Source organism: Clarias gariepinus, chromosome 16 (genome assembly GCF_024256425.1).
Source record: "Clarias gariepinus isolate MV-2021 ecotype Netherlands chromosome 16, CGAR_prim_01v2, whole genome shotgun sequence".
Classification (NCBI taxonomy): domain Eukaryota; kingdom Metazoa; phylum Chordata; class Actinopteri; order Siluriformes; family Clariidae; genus Clarias; species Clarias gariepinus.
Window position 1 is genome coordinate 9,341,195 of NC_071115.1, and position 20,328 is coordinate 9,361,522.

Below are 20,328 nucleotides of genomic sequence, written 5' to 3' on the forward strand. Positions count from 1 at the left end.
CTACGTGTATCTCAAACGAGAGAGAATTGGCTGCACACACACACACACACACACACGGAGGAGATCGTCCCAATTTTGAGCACTTAAAACTAGTACAGTTATATACAGCAACAAAAGAAAGGTTAACTCATATGAATTAGTAAATAAAAGACTAAAATAAGAAACAAACAAATATATATCTGGATATCCATCCATCCATCCAGGAACCTCTCTAGTCCAAATAGGGACCTTGGGATTATAAATGGGATTACCAAATTTACCACCCTAGTAGAACCTCCAGTCAACATGTGTGTGTGTGTGTGTGTGCATGTGCCCTGTGATGGATTGCTCGCCCCCACCCCCCTTTTCAGGGTGTACCCACCTCGTGCACTATGACTCCTCGGATAGGCTCCCAATGCTAGTCAAATATAATATGCAATTAACACAAATTATTTAAAAAAAGAAAAAAATAGCCTTTTTAATGCTAAACATAAACCCACAAATCGCTGGGACTGGCAGCATGGATTTCTGGGCAGGGCATTAAAGCAGCAAAGTATGACGTATTTTTGGTCTGGTAAGCATGGATAGGAGAGACTGATGGCTAGGACAACCTTATAAAACCCCTGACACCTGTTCAATACTTATAATACACATTTCAGAATATATCAGAACAGTTTACACTGACATGTTGACTAATGACTGTCACAGTAATGTCAATGGTAGTGCATTTTAATATTTAAACAGCAGCCTGGCAACACTCATGTCTAATCTGTTTAGTGCTAAATCTCTTTGTAAGAACACTACAGTATTGCACAACAAGGCAGTTAACATGTGCTTTTCAATTCTGACACTCCCACATAATGTAGTGATAGTCCCCCTAATTCATTTGTAAGCCCTCCCCCTTTGCTTTCTCTACCAATCTGAATGCTCAGTGATCAGGCCCCTTTTAGCCACTCCTCCAGTCACGTCCACAGTGTGTGAAATGTGATTGGCTGAGATTTTGCTTTTGCTTTCATCTCATAAGTCGAGCTCATGCCAGTATGGTGTTAGCAGTTAGGGAAGAACGTGATTGTGTTTTTAATGTGCTGACTTCCTCCATGACCTACAGAGAGCTTTCAGCTTCCTCGATCAAAACCTTTTCTCGTCTTTCTATGCTGTTACAGCTGTGCTGTCGGGTTAGAGCCAAACTAGAGTTATTGCTGTTTATCCTGGCCTGCTATAACACAGCTAAATCGGCTTTTTGGAGGATTTTATAAATAATAAATCATGTTACTCAAGTGTGTTACAGTAAATAACAAAGCAGCTGTGAGATGCAGGAAGCCTTTTAAAAAACATACATTATAAAATGATGGTTGATTCCTGACTGGTTCAAATGACATTCACTGATACTCGTATTCAGAAACCAATTTATGCGATGGGAGTTTCATACTGCACATACTGCATTTCTACAGACGACAAGACAGTATGATCATGTTAATACCTCTTAAGCATATTTCTAATAAAATAGTTTTGGGGTATAATTCTGCATCATATGAAATAAACAAGAATAAACAAGAAAAGAGTTTGTTAATGATGTACAATGATGATTATGATGATGGAACATTTGGCACAGATTTTAACAAGGGTCAGCTTCAAGAAAATTAACAGCACGAAAATATGGAAGCTTTTTATAATCTCAGTTTACAGTATAGAATCATTATAAGATAATGAATAAAATGCTAGCTTGTTAAATAACTAATTATCACTACAAATAATACATTTATTTTGTTGTAAGTCTTTCGGTTGCTCCTGTTGTGGAGTTGCCACAGCAGACCATCTGATCTGTACACAACGAGTCACAGGTTTTACGCTCTTTCTGGTGCAAACCTTCCATTTTATCTGGGCTTGGGACAGGCACTGCAGCCAATTGCTGTATGTCCCAAGCCTGGTTAAATGTAGTGGTGCAGATACCTTCATTTGTAAAAAGCAAAAATATTACAGAAATGATTGGAAGATAGAGATGAGGAAAAAATGATTCAACAATGTATTGTGATTCTATTCATGTATCACCACAATAACTCTAAAACCTTTATATATATATATATATATATATATATATATATATATATATATATTTTTTTTTTTTATAAATGTTTGCATTGAAATGGTCCCATTCCTTTATAACCCTACAGGTAGCGCCCTATAAACTATTCACAGGCAGGCAGTGCAGCATCCTGTGTGGTTGATATAAAACAAATTTAGAAAATGTGGCTGATATACACTGATCAGTGATAACATTATGACCACCCACCTAATATTAAGTACTTTCCCCATTTTGTCACTAAAAACAGTGATGCACTGTGTGTTCTGACACTTTTCTATTAGAACTTTTTCCTCAATTTGGGCTAAAGTAGCTCTTCGGTTGGATCCGATCACACAGGTCAGCCTTCACTCCCCATGTGCATCAGCGATCCATGGGCGCCCATGAACCTGTTGCTAGTTTACCGGTTTTCCTTCCTTGGATTACTTTTGCTATGTCCTGATCACTGAAGCCCCAGAAGACCTGCAGTTCTGGAGTTGCTCTGACCCAGTTGTCACAATTTGGCTGTTCTCACAATAGCTACAGTACATATTCAGTATCTTGTTACAATGGCAGCTGAAAGTAAGAGGAATATTTTAGGCGGCAAGTGAACCTTTGTACTGAATGATGTGTTAGAAGCAGAAAAAATAGGCAAGCATAAGGATCCGAGTGAAGGGCCAAATCGTGAGGGAAGACCGTATGACATCTTTTAAAATGTGTTCCATGTGGTCTGAGTTACATTTCCCATAATTTCCCTTTAAGGATAAATAAGTCTGGGTTCTTATATTAAAAAAAAAGATTTAAAACAAATTAAATTTATTACATATCTAAAATAATTGTATTTAATAATATATTAGTAACGCACGTAAAACAGACACTTCCGGGATTTCGACCAATCAACGTGCACTCTAGTAGATGCGCAATTTTGCCGGGAAAACGGAACTCGCCTCAGTGGAAGTGATCACACAAAACGACCCGTAGTGGCGGGAGATTTTTTTTTTCGTCAGGTCAGTACTGGATCAGTGGCGCGCGCGCTGAATAAAGGGTATTTCCTTACTATTATTACTACTACTATTATTCTGAAACTCATTTAGCATTACAACAGTTGGACACTGCGTCTGTTGGCGTATCTACACCTCACCCAGTGTCCTGCGCAGTGCTAGTGACTCGTTACCAAGCACTTGCGTTGTGTCTAAGCTAGCATGTTTTGGTGTTGTTCTTTTTGTCCTACCTGTATTGGAATTCATTTCGATTTCCGGGATTATGATTGGCCAGTAACGCACACTGCTACGCATTGTGATTGGTTAGGTCGTTTGAACTGACGGTCACGTTCATGTTTGAGCCAATCCCTATGCAGGAGGCGGGGCTTGTCGGAAAATGGGTAGAAGAAAGACAACACGCTTTGCTAATACAGCAGGGTAATCTTGGTGTTAGTTTATCGTTTTATAGTAAGTATAAAGATCTAAATCTGCAAGATCTATGTTTTTGGAATGTCGTTTTCATTTAGCAGAAAGTTTATTTAGCTATAAGTTTAAGACTATAGTTTGTAACTGTTGTATAAAGTGTAAGGTTTAGCTAGCTAATTCAGTTATGGTTAGGTTTAATAAACAAGTAAAGCAGCTTTTAAATCTTGTTTTGTTTTAATACACTGATAGATAACTGTTGAATGCTTCACCTCTCATTTATTTATGGTCTTAATATTTACATAAACATTTAATTATAACTCAGGGGTTGGGAAACAAACAGGTTTGGATGTAATGAGTTATTGTTGAACAATAAGCAGTTGTTAGGTTGTGTATTACACCATGACCATAACAACACCCTGTAATAGTGGTAAGCGTACTTATTTGCATTATCATCGTAATTTGGTTTAAAAGCAGCTTTCAAAGGTTTGATTCAGGTTCCTAAATAATGCCAGATGCCCCGCTCCTCATCACCGTCAGTGCAGAGACCGGGCTAGACTGAAGAGTTTTTATTTATACAGTATACAGTACTGTGTAAAAGACACTAATATTTGTAGTACAAATATTATGTTTGTCGTGTCTGTGTTATTATATAGAAAGAAGCATTCACTATTTCTAAACATACTTTAAAAGTTATGGTTAAGATGTTGGACTACCAGGTTTTGCCACTGTTGGACCCTTCAGCAACGCCCTTGACTCTCAACTACTTAATATATATATATAATGAGATGTAGAAATGTAAATAGCTCTGGATGAGGACGTCCGAGAAAAGAAATTATAATAATACAAATAAGTATTTGCATGCCTGTAAAGAAAGCAGCATATTACATGACAGATATTTTTTACAGTTACATGACACAGTTTTTACATAAAAAAAAAAGGTTTCCTGGGTTTTCCTGAAAGTAGAAGAGAGCAAGTGTGACAGCTACCGGAGAAACTCGTATTCTCAGCACACTCTGTAAAACCTAACAGCTTATTTTCTTTTTTATTTTTATAAAACTGCACAAATCTGTATTCAACAATAATAATAATTTGCAAGGAAAGAGTTTTTCACACCAAATATTGACTGGGTTTATTTCATTGCTTTTTATTGCGTTTATTTCAATTATATCATTTTTTTATGTAGAAATGCTTTCAGAGACATCTTTGCTTATGGCTTTTTTTGTGTGTGACAAAGACATCTACGCAGTACCATTTTTTAAAACCCAGGAGCCTGCATTATACATTTACATTTAGGCATTTGGCAGACGCTCTTATCCAGAGCGACTTACATTTTTTTAAATCTCATTACACATCTGAGCAGTTGAGGGTTAAGGGCCTTGCTCAAGGGCCCAACAGTGGCAACTTGGTGGTTGTGGGGTTTGAACCTGGGATCTTCCGAACCGTATGCCTAATGCCTTAACCACTGAGCTACCCCTGCTAATTATTATTATTATTATTTTTTTATCTAAAAAAAAATAAGGAATGACCAACAAAGCTGGAAATTAAAGTAACAAACCGAATACAGAATAGCACCAGCAAAATTTATTGCCAACCATCATATTTCTTAAAATATGTATGTTATATAATGTAATACAAGTAAGGAAAAAAAGCTAAGTGAATCAGGAAGTAGCAATGAGCAGCAGTGTAGCAATGGTAAATGAAAAAGAATATGCAAACAAAATAACAGCAATAAATAAAATAAACTACCAATACCACTCCTATTGTATTGTCCTATGTTATGCTTCTCTTACAGTATAGGTGGTATAAGAGAATAACATATATCTTAACGTTATTGGCAATTGTGGCAATTGTGAATGGTTTTGTACATAATACAGACACAATATGTATTACATATAATAGATTGCCTAAGACTTTTGCACAGCACTGTACAGTATGTAGCAGGTATGTATTGTTGCGTGCAAAAAAACATGAAATGCATCCCGTACGTAATTGAAAAAAATCAGATTATACAAAAAAGGAATAAACAGGGAATCAGTTTTTCCTTAAAGCCTCCAGGCTTCTGCAAAGTCTCTCCACCAGATTATAGATTATGGTTGTGGTGATTTGTGTTCATCCATATACAAGAATGTAGTGATTATACTGCACACAGAGACGTCGTTATGCCGGTACAGATTTGGTCCTCTCAGTTCCAGTGAAGGGAACTCTTAACGCTATAGCGTTCTTGGCAGTTGTGTGTTTCTGATTGTGAAAGAACCATATATGGGTGTGAAGGTCAGATGTCCGAAAACATTTAGCCTCATGGTATATTCATTTTGCTGATCCTGTGAGTACCCTGAGTATGTTGTGATTGACAGATGTTTTGCCTTAATGTCATAGAAATTTGACAGGTATGCAGTGGGTCACCAAACTCACGTTTCGGATTGTATGGATTGCACTGGTTTGAGCCCGGGATCGGATTATTTCTCAAAAATAATTATTTTTTAAAAAGAAGACATAATTGTATTTTTCGTTTATTACTAGTGCAAGGGTGAGAGTGCTCAAGTCAAACAGGGACTTTAGATTACGCAGAATAAAATAAGACAGAATGGTAGTTATAAAAATAAAGGTAGGAAGTTTTCTCAGTATGCCGAAGGAATCCTGCAGGAACTCCTTTAATGGCTCTTTGCTTTAATGAAAAAACAAACAAACAAAAAACAACAGCCTGGTTTAATCACCAAAGGATTTCTGTTTTTGCAGGACACTCGCTGCTTACTGTACCACTTTCACATTAGAAGGAATTGGCTGGGAGTTATTACTACTTTTTATTATATACAATCAAAAGTCCTGGTTTGTCTTGAACATTCTAGCTTAAAAAAAAAAAAAAAACACTATAAGGCACTTCAAGCAAAAAACTTTCACCCATGATCATGCGTGTAAAAAAAAAAAAAAAAAAAAAAAAAAACCCAAGATGTTCAGTATTTAAGTAATTTTTTAAAAATAAAATGTTAATTGTTAAATTTAATTATTATTATTATTAGTAGTAGTAGTATAGTATGGTATTATTATTATTTTTAAATTTATTATTATTTATATAAAAAAAAATCAGCCTTGTCTTTAAAAAAAAAAAAAAAAAAAAAAGCAGGCTTGTCTAGGTGGGATTTTATCAAGGTGATCTGGCAACCCTGACAAGCTCAGAGTAAGCTGGAAGCGCAAAGCATATAGTCAGTGATGTTGACTTCTTTCATCACCATTTGATAAACCTAAAACATGTCGTTGATCGAATCAGATTCAGTGCTCTTTGATGCCGATGATTGATTTAACTCCACGTTTCCGTATTTCCTCTCTAGATTGTAAGGAATGGAATTTAAGCGGCGCAATGGAGGATCTTCGATGGGCGGAGCCTCTCAGGCCAAGAAGGGCAAAATGGGCTCCGAGTGGGAGGATGTCCCGTCTCACTTTGAAGAAGAGCTTGCGCTGTTTGACGAAATGGAGATGGAGATGGAATCGTCGGAAGGCCAGGCGGGGCACGACGTCATTCCAGTGGGTGAGTATTTTGTGGGACGCTGGACAGGAAGAGTGTGAGACGGATGCCGAGGGTTCATGTTCACCTGGTTCATGTTTCACCCTGTCTGTTCCTCTCAGGTGACTTATTTTCAGCGGATCTGAACCCGCGCTGGCGCCGTCCCGCTGCGGCACCTCTTCGCCCTGATAAAGACACGCTCATCTTTCAGCAGATTGACCTGGACTATTATCTGGGTAATGTAAATCAGAAAAGTGGGAGGAGTTAACAGAGCCTCATAAATAGAAGCTCTAGATTGACTGTCATGTTTCGATGCTTGTTTGTTTTAACGAGAGTGTGTATGTGTGTAGGCACTGCTGTGGCCGGGATGCCAGGACAGGTTCAGGGAAAGGTTCCGGTGGTCCGTATGTTCGGTGTGACCGACAACGGGAACAGCGTCTGCTGTCATATACACGGTTTTGCACCCTATTTCTACGTCCCTGCTCCCAGCGGTCAGTCTCGGTTCACATTACTTAAGCAGAAAATGCGGAAATAAAATCATATTTATCATCTTTCCTTCCCGCTGTCTGTCAGGCTTCACCGATTCTCACCTGGCAGAGTTCCAGAAGGAGCTGAACACCGCCGTGTTAAAGGACATGCGCTCCAACAAGGACAACATCTCGGTCACCGTGCTAGCCGTGGACATCACACGCAAAGAGAGTGAGGCTTCCGTTTGACCCTTTAAAATCTATGTGCGTTAGTGTTTGCTTTGCTACTTTTGTATCTGAGCGTCTTGTCATCTTTCAGATATGTACGGTTTCCACGGCAATCGTTCGCTGGACTTCCTGCGCATCACCATGGCGATGCCGCGCCTGGTTGCGCCGGCGAAACGCCTCCTGGAGCAGGGATTCAAGTTTGCGAACTTCTCCACTCAGAGCTACTCCGCGTACGAGGCCAACATCGACTTCGAGATCAGGTGAGAGAAGATTGAGAAGTGATGCAAACCATAAGTTTTGAAATTAATTTTAACTTGATGAACGAGCGCGGTCTTGATATACGCATGCACTTTGTCTGCCGAGTGTCACATGATCACAACTGAGCCAATAGTTTTCCTCTCAATTATGGGTAATTGTGTGTGCACATAAAGCATTTTTTTATTGTGTGTCAAAGTGTAGTGACTGTTTTAGTCATCTCCCTCGAAACAGCCACAAGTATATTTTGTATTATAAATTTTTACATGAATATTTTTGGGTTGTGAAACGAATCATCATTATTTATTTCTCATGAGGGAAATTCGCTTTGCTATCCAAGCGGTTTAACAAACAATCATGCTTCCAGAATGAGTTATGCTCGCGATCCAAGGTGTAACTGTAAACCGTTTACGGCATATTTCTATTTCTGTAGTATAATGGCATCAGGATGATCATTAAAGTGGCGTTTATGTTTTATGTGTGTGTGTGTGTTTGGTGTCAGGTTCATGGTGGACAGTGATGTTGTGGGCTGCTGCTGGATCGAGTTGCCTAAAGGGAAGTACAGACTCAGAGAGGAAAAGAGCACGGGAGAGACGGACTTGCGAGAGCCAGGGAAGGTAACCGCTTCCTCCTTCTGATGTTAAAACACACATGACTTTACCACTACGTTCACTCCTTCATCCAGATCCCACTCTCTCTCTTTTTGTTTTTCTATCTGTATCTTTTTTTTTTTTTTTGTCTGTCGACTTCTGTCTCCCTCTCTTTCTTGTGTTCTTTCTTGTATCTCTGTTTCTTTTTTCTCACTGTCTTTATCTATATCTATCTGTCTCTATCTCTGTTCTCTTTACCTTTTTGTCTCTCACCTTGTTTATTTCTGTCTCTTTATCTGTTTCTCTCTCTTCCTGCCTCTCCATGTCTCTGTCTATCTTTTTCTTTCTTTCTGTCTGTTTCTCTTTGCTTTTCTTTTACACTGTTTATGTTTTAAAATGTATGTTCTATGCCCCTTCTCTATTTCTTTTTTCCTGTCTTTTTATTATTTCTTCTTTCTTTGTGTGTCTCTCTTTCTCTCACGCTTTTTTCCTATCTTTTTGTCTTTCTCTGTCCGTTGTTTTATGTCTCACTGCTTTTCTTGTTTGTCTGCATGTCTGTCTTTCTTCCTATTTTCTCCCTTTCCGCCTTTTTCTTACTTTGTTTTTGTTTCTTTCTTTCTCTTTTTGTGTCTCTCTGCCTATCCATTTGTCCATATTCTCTCTCTCATATGTCTCTGTCTCTCTGTCTGTCTTTCGTTGAGGAGTCTCTTTCACTCTATATCTGTTTCTTTCTCTCAGTTTCTCTTTACTTTTCTTTTACACTGTTCATTTTTTTTAAATACATTTCTGTCCCTCTTTCTCTCTGTATCTCAGGTGTCCCTGTGTCAGTATGAGGTGGATGTTGGATGGACAGATCTGGTCAGTCATCCAGCAGAAGGCGACTGGCAGAGGATTGCTCCTCTTAGGGTCCTCAGCTTTGATATCGAGTGTGCAGGAAGAAAAGGTCGGTTCTGAACAGTGTTGTTTCTTCTGTGACTGTGCATTCAGGCATTTTACCTCAATCTGTGTGTGTTTGTTCAGGTGTGTTTCCAGAACCTGATGTGGACCCGGTAATTCAAATCGCCTCCATGGTGCAGCGTCAGGGCGAGAAGGAGCCTTTTATCCGCACCGTGTTCACGTTACAGAGCTGCGCCAGTATAGTGGGCTCTCAAATCCTTTGCTTCACCCAAGAGAAGCAGCTACTCCAGGTACACCACCACATCCTGTGCAGAGACACACACACACACACACACACACACACACACGCACACCTGCTCGGTTAACAGACTTGCCTCACATGGTCTTGGTGAGTTATCCCTCGCTTGTTTGCTCTCTCTCTTTCTCTCAGAGTTGGGCGGAGTTTGTGCGGACGGTGGATCCCGACATCATTACCGGCTACAACATTCAAAACTTTGACCTGCCGTACCTGATCAACAGAGCCGCCGCTTTAAAGGTGCGATTCCACGCCGTCTGTGTTTGTGCATGGTCTTGTCGACCCTCCGATCGCCCAGGAAGCTTGCAAAAAATTTTAAACGTTTGTGTGTTCATGTGTAGGTCAATTACTTCCCCTATCTGGGGCGGATGAGGGGCATCAGATCGGTCCTGAAAGACTCCAGCTTCCAGAGCAAGCAGATGGGCCGCAGGGAAAACAAAACCGTCAACATGGAGGGCAGAGTCCAGTTTGACCTTCTTCAGGTGAACTCACACTTTTAAAGGTCCCATATGCAGCTGAAATACCCCTCAAACCTCATACTTAACAAGCAGGTGGGGGTGGGGGATCTTCTTATATGAGGTCACAATAGGGCATGATCTGGTTGGCTTGTTTAATACATATGTATTATTTTTTATTTAGCTTTGAGAAATCTGGAGATTTTCCATCTGATTATCCAAAATGAAGTGAATTCTGTGTAATAGTCACCCTTTAATAAGACACAGCGCTCGTCTCCGTGTAAGCCGATGTCGTTTGCGTTGCAGGTCCTGCTGAGGGACTATAAGCTGCGCTCGTACACACTCAACGCCGTCAGCTTCCACTTCCTGCAGGAGCAGAAAGAGGACGTCCAGCACTCCATCATCACAGACCTGCAGGTTAGACGCAGGAAAACCACCTCCATCCACTATGTCGCATTAGCGCCACCTTCTGGTCTTGATCCTTTATCTTCCTTTCTCTTCTCCAATTCCCTACCTCTATTTCTTTCTCTCCCACTTCCATCTATCTCTCTCTCTTTTCCTCCCTCTCATTCTCTTTCCCTCTGTCTTACTTTCTGCTTCTTACTCTTCCACTTTCCCCACCTTTTTCTTTCTTTCTTTCTTTTCTTTCTTTTTTTCTCCCTTTTCACTCTGTCCCTACTTTTTCTTTCTATTATTTCTCTCACACTCCCCCCACTTTTCCTCCTACACTTTCTCTCCCACTTTAACTTACTCCCCTGTCCCCTTTCTTTCTCTCTTTCTGTGTATATATAGAACGGGAACGAGCAGACGAGGAGGCGTCTGGCTGTCTACTGCCTGAAAGACGCCTACTTGCCCCTGCGCTTGCTGCAGAAGCTGATGTGTGTCATCAACTACATGGAGATGGCCAGAGTGACGGGCGTGCCCCTGACCTACCTCCTGTCTCGAGGCCAGCAGATCAAAGTCGTGTCCCAGTTACTACGCCAGGTGTGTGAAAGTACACACAGGCGCACTCGTACTCACTCGCATACCCAAGTCAATGCAGACATCCGTTCATCACTCAGCAGTGTTTCTTCTGTCTGTAGGCCATGAAGCAGGACTTGGTGATGCCGGTAGTGAAGACTGAAGGCGGAGAGGATTACACGGGAGCTACCGTCATCGAGCCGGAGAAAGGGCGAGTGTTTCTGAATTACTGCTTTTTATTGGCTCCATTAGTTACAGCTTCAGTTTGACATTGATGGTTTGTTTACATGGTTAGGGAACGAGTATGGATAGCTGATAATACGAAATAACTCCCAGATGTCCTAGAGCAAGAGTAACTTGAAACCGATAACATTTTAAAAAAACAACGATGGTGAGGGTGAGTCAAAAATTATCCGCACTCTGGTTGTAGAATTTATTTTCATAAATTTTTAGGAAAGACATGCATAATTTTTCGACATAATCTCCTCGCTTTTCAGCCGTCACGCCGTCAACAAGTCTTCGTATTATATTCCTTCATTTAAAAAATAGACATTTTAGCACCGCTGACTTCAATTCTTCATCAGAAGTGAAGCTTCATCCTCGTAATGCTGCCTTCAGGGACCGAACAAGTCAAAGTCCAATATCCTGAGATCTATAGGGAGGTTTTTTAACACCTCAAAACAACATTTTTGCAGAGTGTGGACAGTGTGGGTAGAGGTTTGGGTCAGCAATAATAGCTGCTCTGTTTATAATAACGGGCACTGTTGATAGTTAAACCTTTCTGATAATGTTCCACTACTGACCCTTCTGAATCCCAGAAAATTGATTTGAAAGCATAGATGAATTTTCCAGCTGATGGTCGACTTTTGGACTTTTTCCCGGCCTGCGATTGAGGATGTTTCCTGTTCCACACTCTGACGTTACTCTCAGGCTCGTAGTGATGAATCCGGTAATTGTCACCAGTAATTGTTCTAATTCTGATCTTTCTCAGAGTATCGGTCCAGACTTTGTTTGCGGAGATCCAAGCGCTTCTGTTTACGTTCTTCCGTGAGTTTTTTCAGCGCCATGTTACACCCTCAGACCAGAAAAAGTAAAACAATCACTGTACGCACCTCTTCATTCGTGCAAATCGCAAGTGGGACGTCTATTATTTGCTCGCACCGCAGTTACAAATGAACACGTTCACACCTGAACAGAAAGCGCTGAAAAGACCTGTAGGAGGTTTAATATAACCCGAGTGCGGATCTTTTTTCGCTTAATTACTCCGAGTCACCCTCGTACTGTATATTAGTGTAGTGTGTATATATATCCCTGTCTAAGCATTTTTATTTGGGAAGGTCTACATCACACGGGTTGTGTCATTACAAAAAAAAAGAAGAAATCTCCAAATGTTGTTTCAATGTGAATGACTAAGGGGCTTCTTGTTTTTTTTTTATTTATAAAGTGTGTAATTTGTGTGTGTGTGTGTGTGTGTGTGTGAACAGGTACTACAGTGTCCCGATTGCCACTCTGGACTTTTCCTCACTGTACCCCTCCATTATGATGGCTCATAACCTGTGTTACACTACACTGCTGCAGAAAGGCCAAGCGGAGAGACTGGGGTGAGAGATTTTGTGTTTGTGTGTGTGCATGTGTGTGTGTGTGTGTGTCTAGATTTCAGCCGAGTTCATTAGAGTTGTGTGCTTTCTAAACAGTCCACCTTGTGTTTTTTCAGGTTGTGGTATAAAATCAATTCTGTATTGTGTGTTTTTGTGCTCAGTCTCTCTTCAGATGACTTCATTAAGACGCCTACAGGAGATCTGTTCGTCAAAAGCTCGGTAAGGAAAGGGCTCCTGCCCGAGATCCTTGAGAACCTGCTGAGCGCTCGTAAGAGGTGAGAACTAACCCCCACTCGTCGTCATGTTTCTGTCGAAGTGTGATCAAGATTAAATTATGAGTCACATGTACCTACAGTGAAATGATTTTTATTTATTTATTTTTTTTAAATAATCATCAGTAAAAACATTTTAAGGGGCACTTCTTTTCCATTTGTGGGCTTTTTGAAGGTAATGGCAACCGATCGTAAACAGCGAAAGCGGCGTTATCTTACCAGCTGTGCCCGCGTGGAATTTAATTGCACACTCGTAAGCGCCTATTAAAAAACGTGCAGCGCCTTCTGTTGAATTTTGAAATTAACTAATTCTTTTTTTTACGTCAGTTTTATTTTATTTTTATGATAAGGGTGTTTTCCATTTACATTTGTAAACAAGTACGATTATAATAGAACAATAGTCTAAATGCAACTTTAAAATGTGGCTACGAGTTAGTTAGAAGTGTAAGCACAAGGAGTCTGTTATTGTATATTTATGTGTGTATATGTTTGTGTGTATATATATATATATATATATATATATATATATATATATATTTATTTGTATATTACATATATTTATTTATTTGTATAGCGCTTTTAACAATTTGCATTGTCCCAAAGCAGCTTTACACAATCAAAAGAATTATTTAAGTTCGTATGGAATTTGAATTTGTATGAATCAAAATGGTCAGATAGTCCCTGGTGAGCAAGCCGAGGGCGACAGTGGCAAGGATAAACTTTTAATAAAGCTGTCAACACTTGCGCTAAGGGGAACTTGAGTTTTACAAGCAGCGTTCAAGTCAAACCGGGACTCGTGATGAAATTGATCAAGAATGAAGGCGAAATTCTGTCTCGTGTTTGAGGATGATTGTATGTAGCTATAGATAAATAGTCCAGTGATGTATAGGGATGGGACGATATGTTTTTTTGTTTTTTGACCACAATGTATAACCAGAGAATATTCGCACATTATTATTATTATTATTATTATTATTTATTTTATTTTTTTTCCTCTTTGCTTGCAATAATTTCATTATATAAACGACATATGTAGCAAAATCAAAGTTTAAATAATATTTCCCAAAACTCTGACTTTCTAATAATTCTTAAATCATGTGGATAAAGTAAATAAAATTTACAAAATAAATTAGGTTAATGAAACTACATCTGAAACCTAAAATGGTCTAAATGTCACTTTGAATCATGGCTACGAGTTAGTTAGAAGTGTAAGCACAAGAAGGCTGTTATTGTATTTTAAAAAGGGGCGCCCTCTGCTGACAGAGTACGGAATAGCTGAGGGGAAAAAGTGTTTTTATGGGTGACTATTCACTTATTCATGTTTCCTGTGATAATAAAGGCAAAATTAAAGACGTAATTGATGATGTAATGCATATTGTGAGACTAAACAATATATATTAAGTCCCTCTTGTATCATAACATTTAAAAGTTTGGTAAATTGTCTTATACACAGTGAAGTGTGTTTAACAAATTTGTTTTGCCCTAGCACATTTCTAGCACTCGGACAGCGTGATTAAATGTTAACTGTTTGGATGTGTCTCCCTCAGGGCGAAGACTGATCTGAAGAAGGAGACGGACCCGTTCAGGAAGCAGGTGTTGGATGGCAGGCAGCTGGCTTTAAAGATCAGCGCCAACTCTGTGTACGGTTTCACTGGCGCGCAAGTGGGCAAACTGCCCTGTCTGGAAATCTCACAGGTCTGTCTTGGTGTTTGCACCTGATCAGGAACCCGGTAAAAAACTCAGCTTAGACGGCTTAATTCTTATTGTGTTGTTCGTGTGTGTGTGCGTGTGCATGCAGAGTGTCACAGGCTTCGGCAGGCAGATGATCGAACAGACTAAGCAGCTTGTGGAATCTAAATACACCATCGCTAACGGATACCCCGCTGATGCCAAGGTAACACCCAGTTTCTCCAGGTTTAAATAAATAAAGAACGGTCCATAAACGTAGACCGAGATTTGTTTGTGTGTGTGTGTGTGTAGGTGATCTATGGAGACACAGACTCCGTCATGGTGAAACTGGGCGTGGACACGGTGCAGCACGCCATGAACGTAGGAAGGGAGGCGGCCGAGTGGGTGTCCTCGCACTTCGTCCCGCCCATCAAGTTGGAGTTTGAGAAGGTATAGTACGACTGCGTGGTAGCACTCGACACTGCAGAGTGTGTAAGAGAGACCCGTGCAGTTCGGGTTTCTAATGAGTCTGGATCAGCTGGGGGTTAAAGAGTTTAACCTATTACGTAATCATCGAGTGAAGTACTGGCCATGAACTGCTCGTCCTCTTTCTCTAGAACCGCTAGACCTGACTCTGCTGTACTGCACTACCAGTTATAGAATACACTTACTGTACTTCCTCTACCATAAGTATTGGGACACTTGCATTACACTTATTTCTTTGTGTTAAAACACTGGTTGTTAATGAGCAGTTATATCAGCCTCCGTTATTAGAGAAAGGGCCAGTTTTTATTCATCCGTTTTGTTACTTGCGGTAATGAATACTTGCTTTCTATGCTAAGGGTGCATAAACTTTTGCACTCAAATGCATGAGTCATTTAAAACAAATGGCTCTCCTCCCTCTCACTGCCTCTCACTGTCTCTGTCTCTCTCTTTTCATTCTCTTCAGTCTCCATATAGATTCAAGATTCAAAGGTTCTTTATTGTCATGACCGATATTTACATTTGAATTGGCAAAGATTAGAGACGAGAAAATAACAGGCACAGAAAGTAAAGACACTGTATACAACAAGTAGCAGTAAACAAATGTATATAAAATAAAAGACATTTAGACATCTCTATTTCTTCCTCCTGACTTGTCTGCTCATTCTCTCTCTCTCTCTCTCTCTCTCTCTCTCTCTCTCTGTTCAGTTCAAAAGAGCTTTATTGGCATGAATGTTTACAAAAATGTTACATTGTTGCCAAAGCATTAATTACATTGTAAATAACCTCAATCTCAATTTATAAACGTATATAAACATTATAAACATATTAGATATGAGAGAATATCATGTTAGATACACACAACTCTCTCTCCACCTTTTTCTCTCCACCTCTCTCTCTCTCTCTCTCTCCACCTCTCTCTTTCTACCTTCACCTCTCTCTCTCCACCTCTTTATCCCTCTCTCTTCACCTCTCCCTGTCTCTCTCCCCCCTCTCTCCACCTCTCCCTCACTCCACCTCTCTCTCCACCTCTCTCTCTCTCCCTCACTCCACCTCCCCCTCCCTATCTCTCCATCTCTTTCTCTCCTCCCTCTCTCTCTCTCTCTCTCTCTCTCTCTCTCTCTCCACCTCCATCTCTCTCTCCATCTCTTTCTCCCCTCCCTCTCTCTCTCTCTCCACCTCTCCTTCTGGCTCTCCAACTAACCCTCTTTCTCCCCTCTAACTTGCATTCTCATTCTCTCTCCCTTCCTCCTCTCCGTTACTCTCTTTCTCTCTCTCTCTCTCCCTCTATTCATTTCCCTCCGTTTTGTCTGTATGACCTGCCCTTCTCTGGTCACTGTCTCTCTCTCTCTCTCTCTCTCTCTCGTGTTTCTGTCTTGTTTTTTCTCTCTGAAATTGCCCTTTGACATCCCTCTTTGTCTTTCTTCTCTCTAACTGTACACCTCTCTCTCTCTCTCTCTCTCTCTCTCCCCTCCCCAGGTGTACTATCCGTATTTGCTGATCAATAAGAAAAGGTACGCAGGTCTGTATTTCTCCTCCAGTTCAGAGCATCATGATAAGATGGACTGTAAGGGAATAGAGACCGTCAGGCGAGACAACTGCCCCCTAGTGGCCAACCTGATCAACATGTGCCTTCAGAAGATCCTCATAGACAGGTACCTGATCAACAATCTGTAATAAACACATCCGGGGGCCCTGACTCGAGCTAATCTAATCGGCTCTGTGTGTGTTTGTGTGTGTGGGATAGAGATCCAGATGGAGCTGTAGGTCATGCTAAAGAGGTGATCTCCGACCTACTGTGTAACCGCATTGACATCAGTCAGCTGGTGATCACCAAGGAGTTGACGCGTACGGCGCAGGAGTACGCAGGCAAACAGGCCCACGTGGAACTCGCGGAGAGGTGTGTGTGTGTGTGTGTGTGTGTGTGTGGATTCCTTTTTGATGTAAAACTTAATTTTTCATGAAACAGTGTGTATAAATATTTAAGTGCTTTGTGTTGGTGTGTAGGATGAGAAAGCGAGACGCAGGCAGCGCTCCTAATCTTGGCGATCGGGTTCCTTACGTTATTATCAAAGCAGCTAAAGGAGTCGCAGCGTACATGAAGTCGGAGGTCAGCGACGTGTGTGTGTGTGTGATGATATAAACGATTGTGATGACATTTAAATGTTACAGTAGCCTTTTTGTTATCGGCTTAAATGACATCCGTGTGTTCAGGACCCGATTTACGTGCTGGAGAACAACATCCCCATCGACACGGAGTACTACCTCGAGCAGCAGCTGTCTAAACCTCTGATGCGCATCTTTGAGCCCATCCTGGGAGAAACCAAGGCCGAGAGTGTATTACTGAGTGAGTAAACGTGTGTGTGTGTTTGGTTGTGTATACAGCTACATACTGGTGATTTAGTATTAGGAGGCCAACTCATTATTGGGTGTGCCTAATTTAATGGCCAGGGAGTTTATCTGCTTAAAATTCTGGCCAGATTTCGGTGGGCTGCTAAACATCCTGCATAAAAGTTAAGGTGTGTCTCTGTGTGTGCGCTGTGATGAGCCATTTCTTTAAAGAATAACCACATGATCAGATTACAGACTACATGGAAGTCGATGCGTTTATGTATCCGATTAGGTCTCTGTTTCCATAGTAACACTGTGTGTTTGTTCCTGTTCCTGTTTCAGAGGGAGATCACACACGCTGTAAGACCGTCCTGACCTCCAGAGTGGGTGGCCTCATGGCCTTCGCCCAGAAACGGAGCACTTGCATCGGCTGCAAAGCCGTTCTCAAAACAGACAGTATGTACACAAGCTATTTCGTGTAAGTGCAAGTGAAAGAGAGTGAGCTAGTGCTTGTGCGAGACAGTGAGACGGAATAAGAGAGTGCGAGGGGGACGTCCGACGGACGGACGGACGGACGCGAGCGAGCGCTTGTGCGAGAGGGACGGACGGACGTGTGTGTGAGGGTGTAATGGCATGAGAGACTGTTTAAGGTGGCGTGACTGCTGTACATTGTCGATGATTTCTGAAGCGAATCTTTTTCTCTCTCTCTCTCTCTCTCTCTCTCTCCGTAGCTGCCGTGTGCGATTTCTGCAAAAAGAAGGAGTCTGAGCTCTACCAGAAGGAGGTGTGTAATCAGCCCTGGGGGTCACAGAGGGCGGGGCAGGGGTACTGTCATAAAGAGCTGGAGAATTATATATTCATTTTTTTCTGTGTGTTTTGATGTTGCTCTTAACTGCGTGTGTGTGTGTGTGTGTGTGCTGTTCAGATTGCTCACCTGTCTACCCTGGAGGAGAAATTCTCTCGTCTGTGGACTCAGTGTCAGCGCTGCCAAGGCTCCCTGCATGAAGATGTGCTGTGTACCAGGTGTGTGTGTGTTTTTGGGCGCGTTATCCATACATTTATAAACGTGTGTATTTTAAAGCATTTCATGTTCCGCACGTGTGCCATGAGTAAAAATCACAGAGAAATGCCGTAGTGCTGATTCTAGATCAGGTGTACCGCATATTTTACTCTTTAACTCGACTGTGTGTGATCGAGTCGCATGAAAAGAAATCCACGTCAAAATCCGCTGAATCATCATCATGATGGTTGGCAGCAGAGTGAAAACACTTCTGAGTGAATTACAGCGAATCGGTATTAAGAGTTCATCGACACTCGGGTGGATTTCCCCATCGCTCAGTCTGACGTGCCTTCCCGCTATACTGCTGAAATATTATCGCCTCAGCTTTTTGCCAGTCGAATAAATGACTCACTCGTGATGCCACAGGCTTAGTTAGAACATTTTATCTCCTACCAGGGGTGTTCAAGTCAAACCAGCACAGAACACGATAATAAGCGTCAAAAACTCTGATTGTGTGTGCAGTTCCCACAGACACATTTGCACCCCGTGCAAGTTGCCGTGACTTATTATCGCTGAGTTTTCACAGGAACAGACTGCAGCGGGCTCCGAGCCATCTGGCTTGGGATGTACTGCCTTCTGCCTGAAAAGTTTGCACCATTCAAATATTTTATTATATATTTTTATACTTCATTCAAGTCCTGGTTTGATTCGAACACCCATAGTATTTTATCTACTACCACTGTGTTAAACTCGTCATATGCTAGAAACTTCCTCTCTTCCTCTCTCGCGCGCTTTTTCTCTTTCAGTTCGTGGTGTTGCATAAAGATATTGCTGGTAATAATCTATGCTTCAAAGTGAACTGATGTCTAAAAAGTGTGCTGTATTCCAGTAATTTGCCAATAAATGCATCATTTTTCATTTATAAAAAAATGTGTCTCATGTAAGTAAATAGTGAAGTTAATTTTGTAGAATATCCACAGAACCAGTTAGTTCCTACTATTACTCAGGTTCCTGTTATAAGCTCTTGTTTGAACTTTCTTTCACTAGTCGAGACTGTCCCATCTTCTACATGAGGAAGAAGGTTCAGAAAGACCTAGGCGATCAGGAGAAACTCGTCTCCCGTTTCGGCTGGTGAGAAGATCGCTGGAATGTTGTCTCCGTTTCTCTTTTCGTCTGGGTGGTTTGGTTTTCTTACTCCTTATTTGTAAAGAGTCATATTTACCTTTTTTTGTACACAATTAATACAGCAGCTAATAAAATCATTTTGTAAAATGTTGGACTTTCCCCCCCCCCTAAGCTTTTTTGCTTTGAATGTATATAAAAAAAGAAGAAGAAAAAAACTACTAAAGATGCCTATATTCAAGCCGTAAGCCAAACTAAACTCAGGGTTCCCGCAAGTACATGTACACTTGCTGTCTACTTTAATAGAAACACGTACACCTCCAAATTTATGCATTTTTCTAATCAGCGAATCATGTGGCAGCAGGGTAACACAAATTACAAGTTACAGGTAAAGAGCTTTACATAATATTCGCATCACAAATCTTCGGCAGTTAATTGCGGGATGCTGCTTGTTCAAGTAGTTCAACTTGCGCATTAGAAACCTGTATGAACTGTCAGACGTACCTAATAAAGTGGCCAGTGAGAGCATATAGCCTGTTTTGAGGCCGAACTTCTGTGGAAGTGCCCAAACACTACATGTGGATTTGAATGACTAATAAGGATGATGTAAATATGCAGATTTAGCCAAAAAAATACAAATATATAAAAGTTTCGATAAAGACGAACAAAACATTTCAGGCTTGTTTGTTTGAGGAAAATAATCATCTCTGTGTACTAACCATAACTGTTTTTTTTTTTTTTTTGTCACACCACCTTATCCTTTA

At 40.8% G+C, this 20,328-nt stretch overlaps 1 protein-coding gene across 3 annotated transcripts; it reads left to right on the forward strand.

Moving 5' to 3' along the window:
* The first annotated feature begins 2,971 nt into the window (after positions 1-2,971).
* pold1 (polymerase (DNA directed), delta 1, catalytic subunit) lies at positions 2,972-19,721 on the forward strand. Of its 3 annotated transcripts, none has more exons than XM_053514390.1 (27): positions 2,972-3,083; positions 6,771-6,967; positions 7,066-7,179; positions 7,294-7,434; positions 7,517-7,642; positions 7,730-7,898; positions 8,396-8,510; positions 9,297-9,426; positions 9,504-9,670; positions 9,811-9,915; positions 10,017-10,157; positions 10,437-10,547; positions 10,923-11,114; positions 11,213-11,301; positions 12,575-12,691; positions 12,850-12,963; positions 14,508-14,655; positions 14,759-14,854; positions 14,941-15,078; positions 16,591-16,766; positions 16,859-17,011; positions 17,119-17,221; positions 17,326-17,458; positions 17,785-17,898; positions 18,174-18,226; positions 18,368-18,465; positions 19,490-19,721. In XM_053514390.1, the coding sequence occupies exons 2-27, from the start codon at positions 6,781-6,783 to the stop codon at positions 19,575-19,577; spliced, it is 3,318 nt and encodes a 1,105-aa protein (XP_053370365.1). In that variant the 5' UTR covers positions 2,972-3,083; positions 6,771-6,780; the 3' UTR covers positions 19,578-19,721. The 3 variants fall into 3 exon arrangements, with proteins under 3 accessions (XP_053370365.1, XP_053370367.1, XP_053370366.1); XM_053514392.1 differs by having other exon boundaries at positions 3,027-3,045; XM_053514391.1 differs by lacking the exon at positions 2,972-3,083 and adding an exon at positions 3,400-3,486.
* The last annotated feature ends 607 nt before the right edge of the window (positions 19,722-20,328 follow it).

Coding starts and splice junctions, on each gene's coding strand:
- pold1 (XM_053514390.1), top strand. CDS start 6,781: ATGGAATTTAAGCGGCGCAATGGAGGATCTTCGATGGGCGGAGCCTCT. Junction 7,435..7,516: donor CTACGTCCCTGCTCCCAGCG/GTCAGTCTCGGT, acceptor GCTGTCTGTCAG/GCTTCACCGATTCTCACCTG. Junction 11,302..12,574: donor GTCATCGAGCCGGAGAAAGG/GCGAGTGTTTCT, acceptor GTGTGTGAACAG/GTACTACAGTGTCCCGATTG.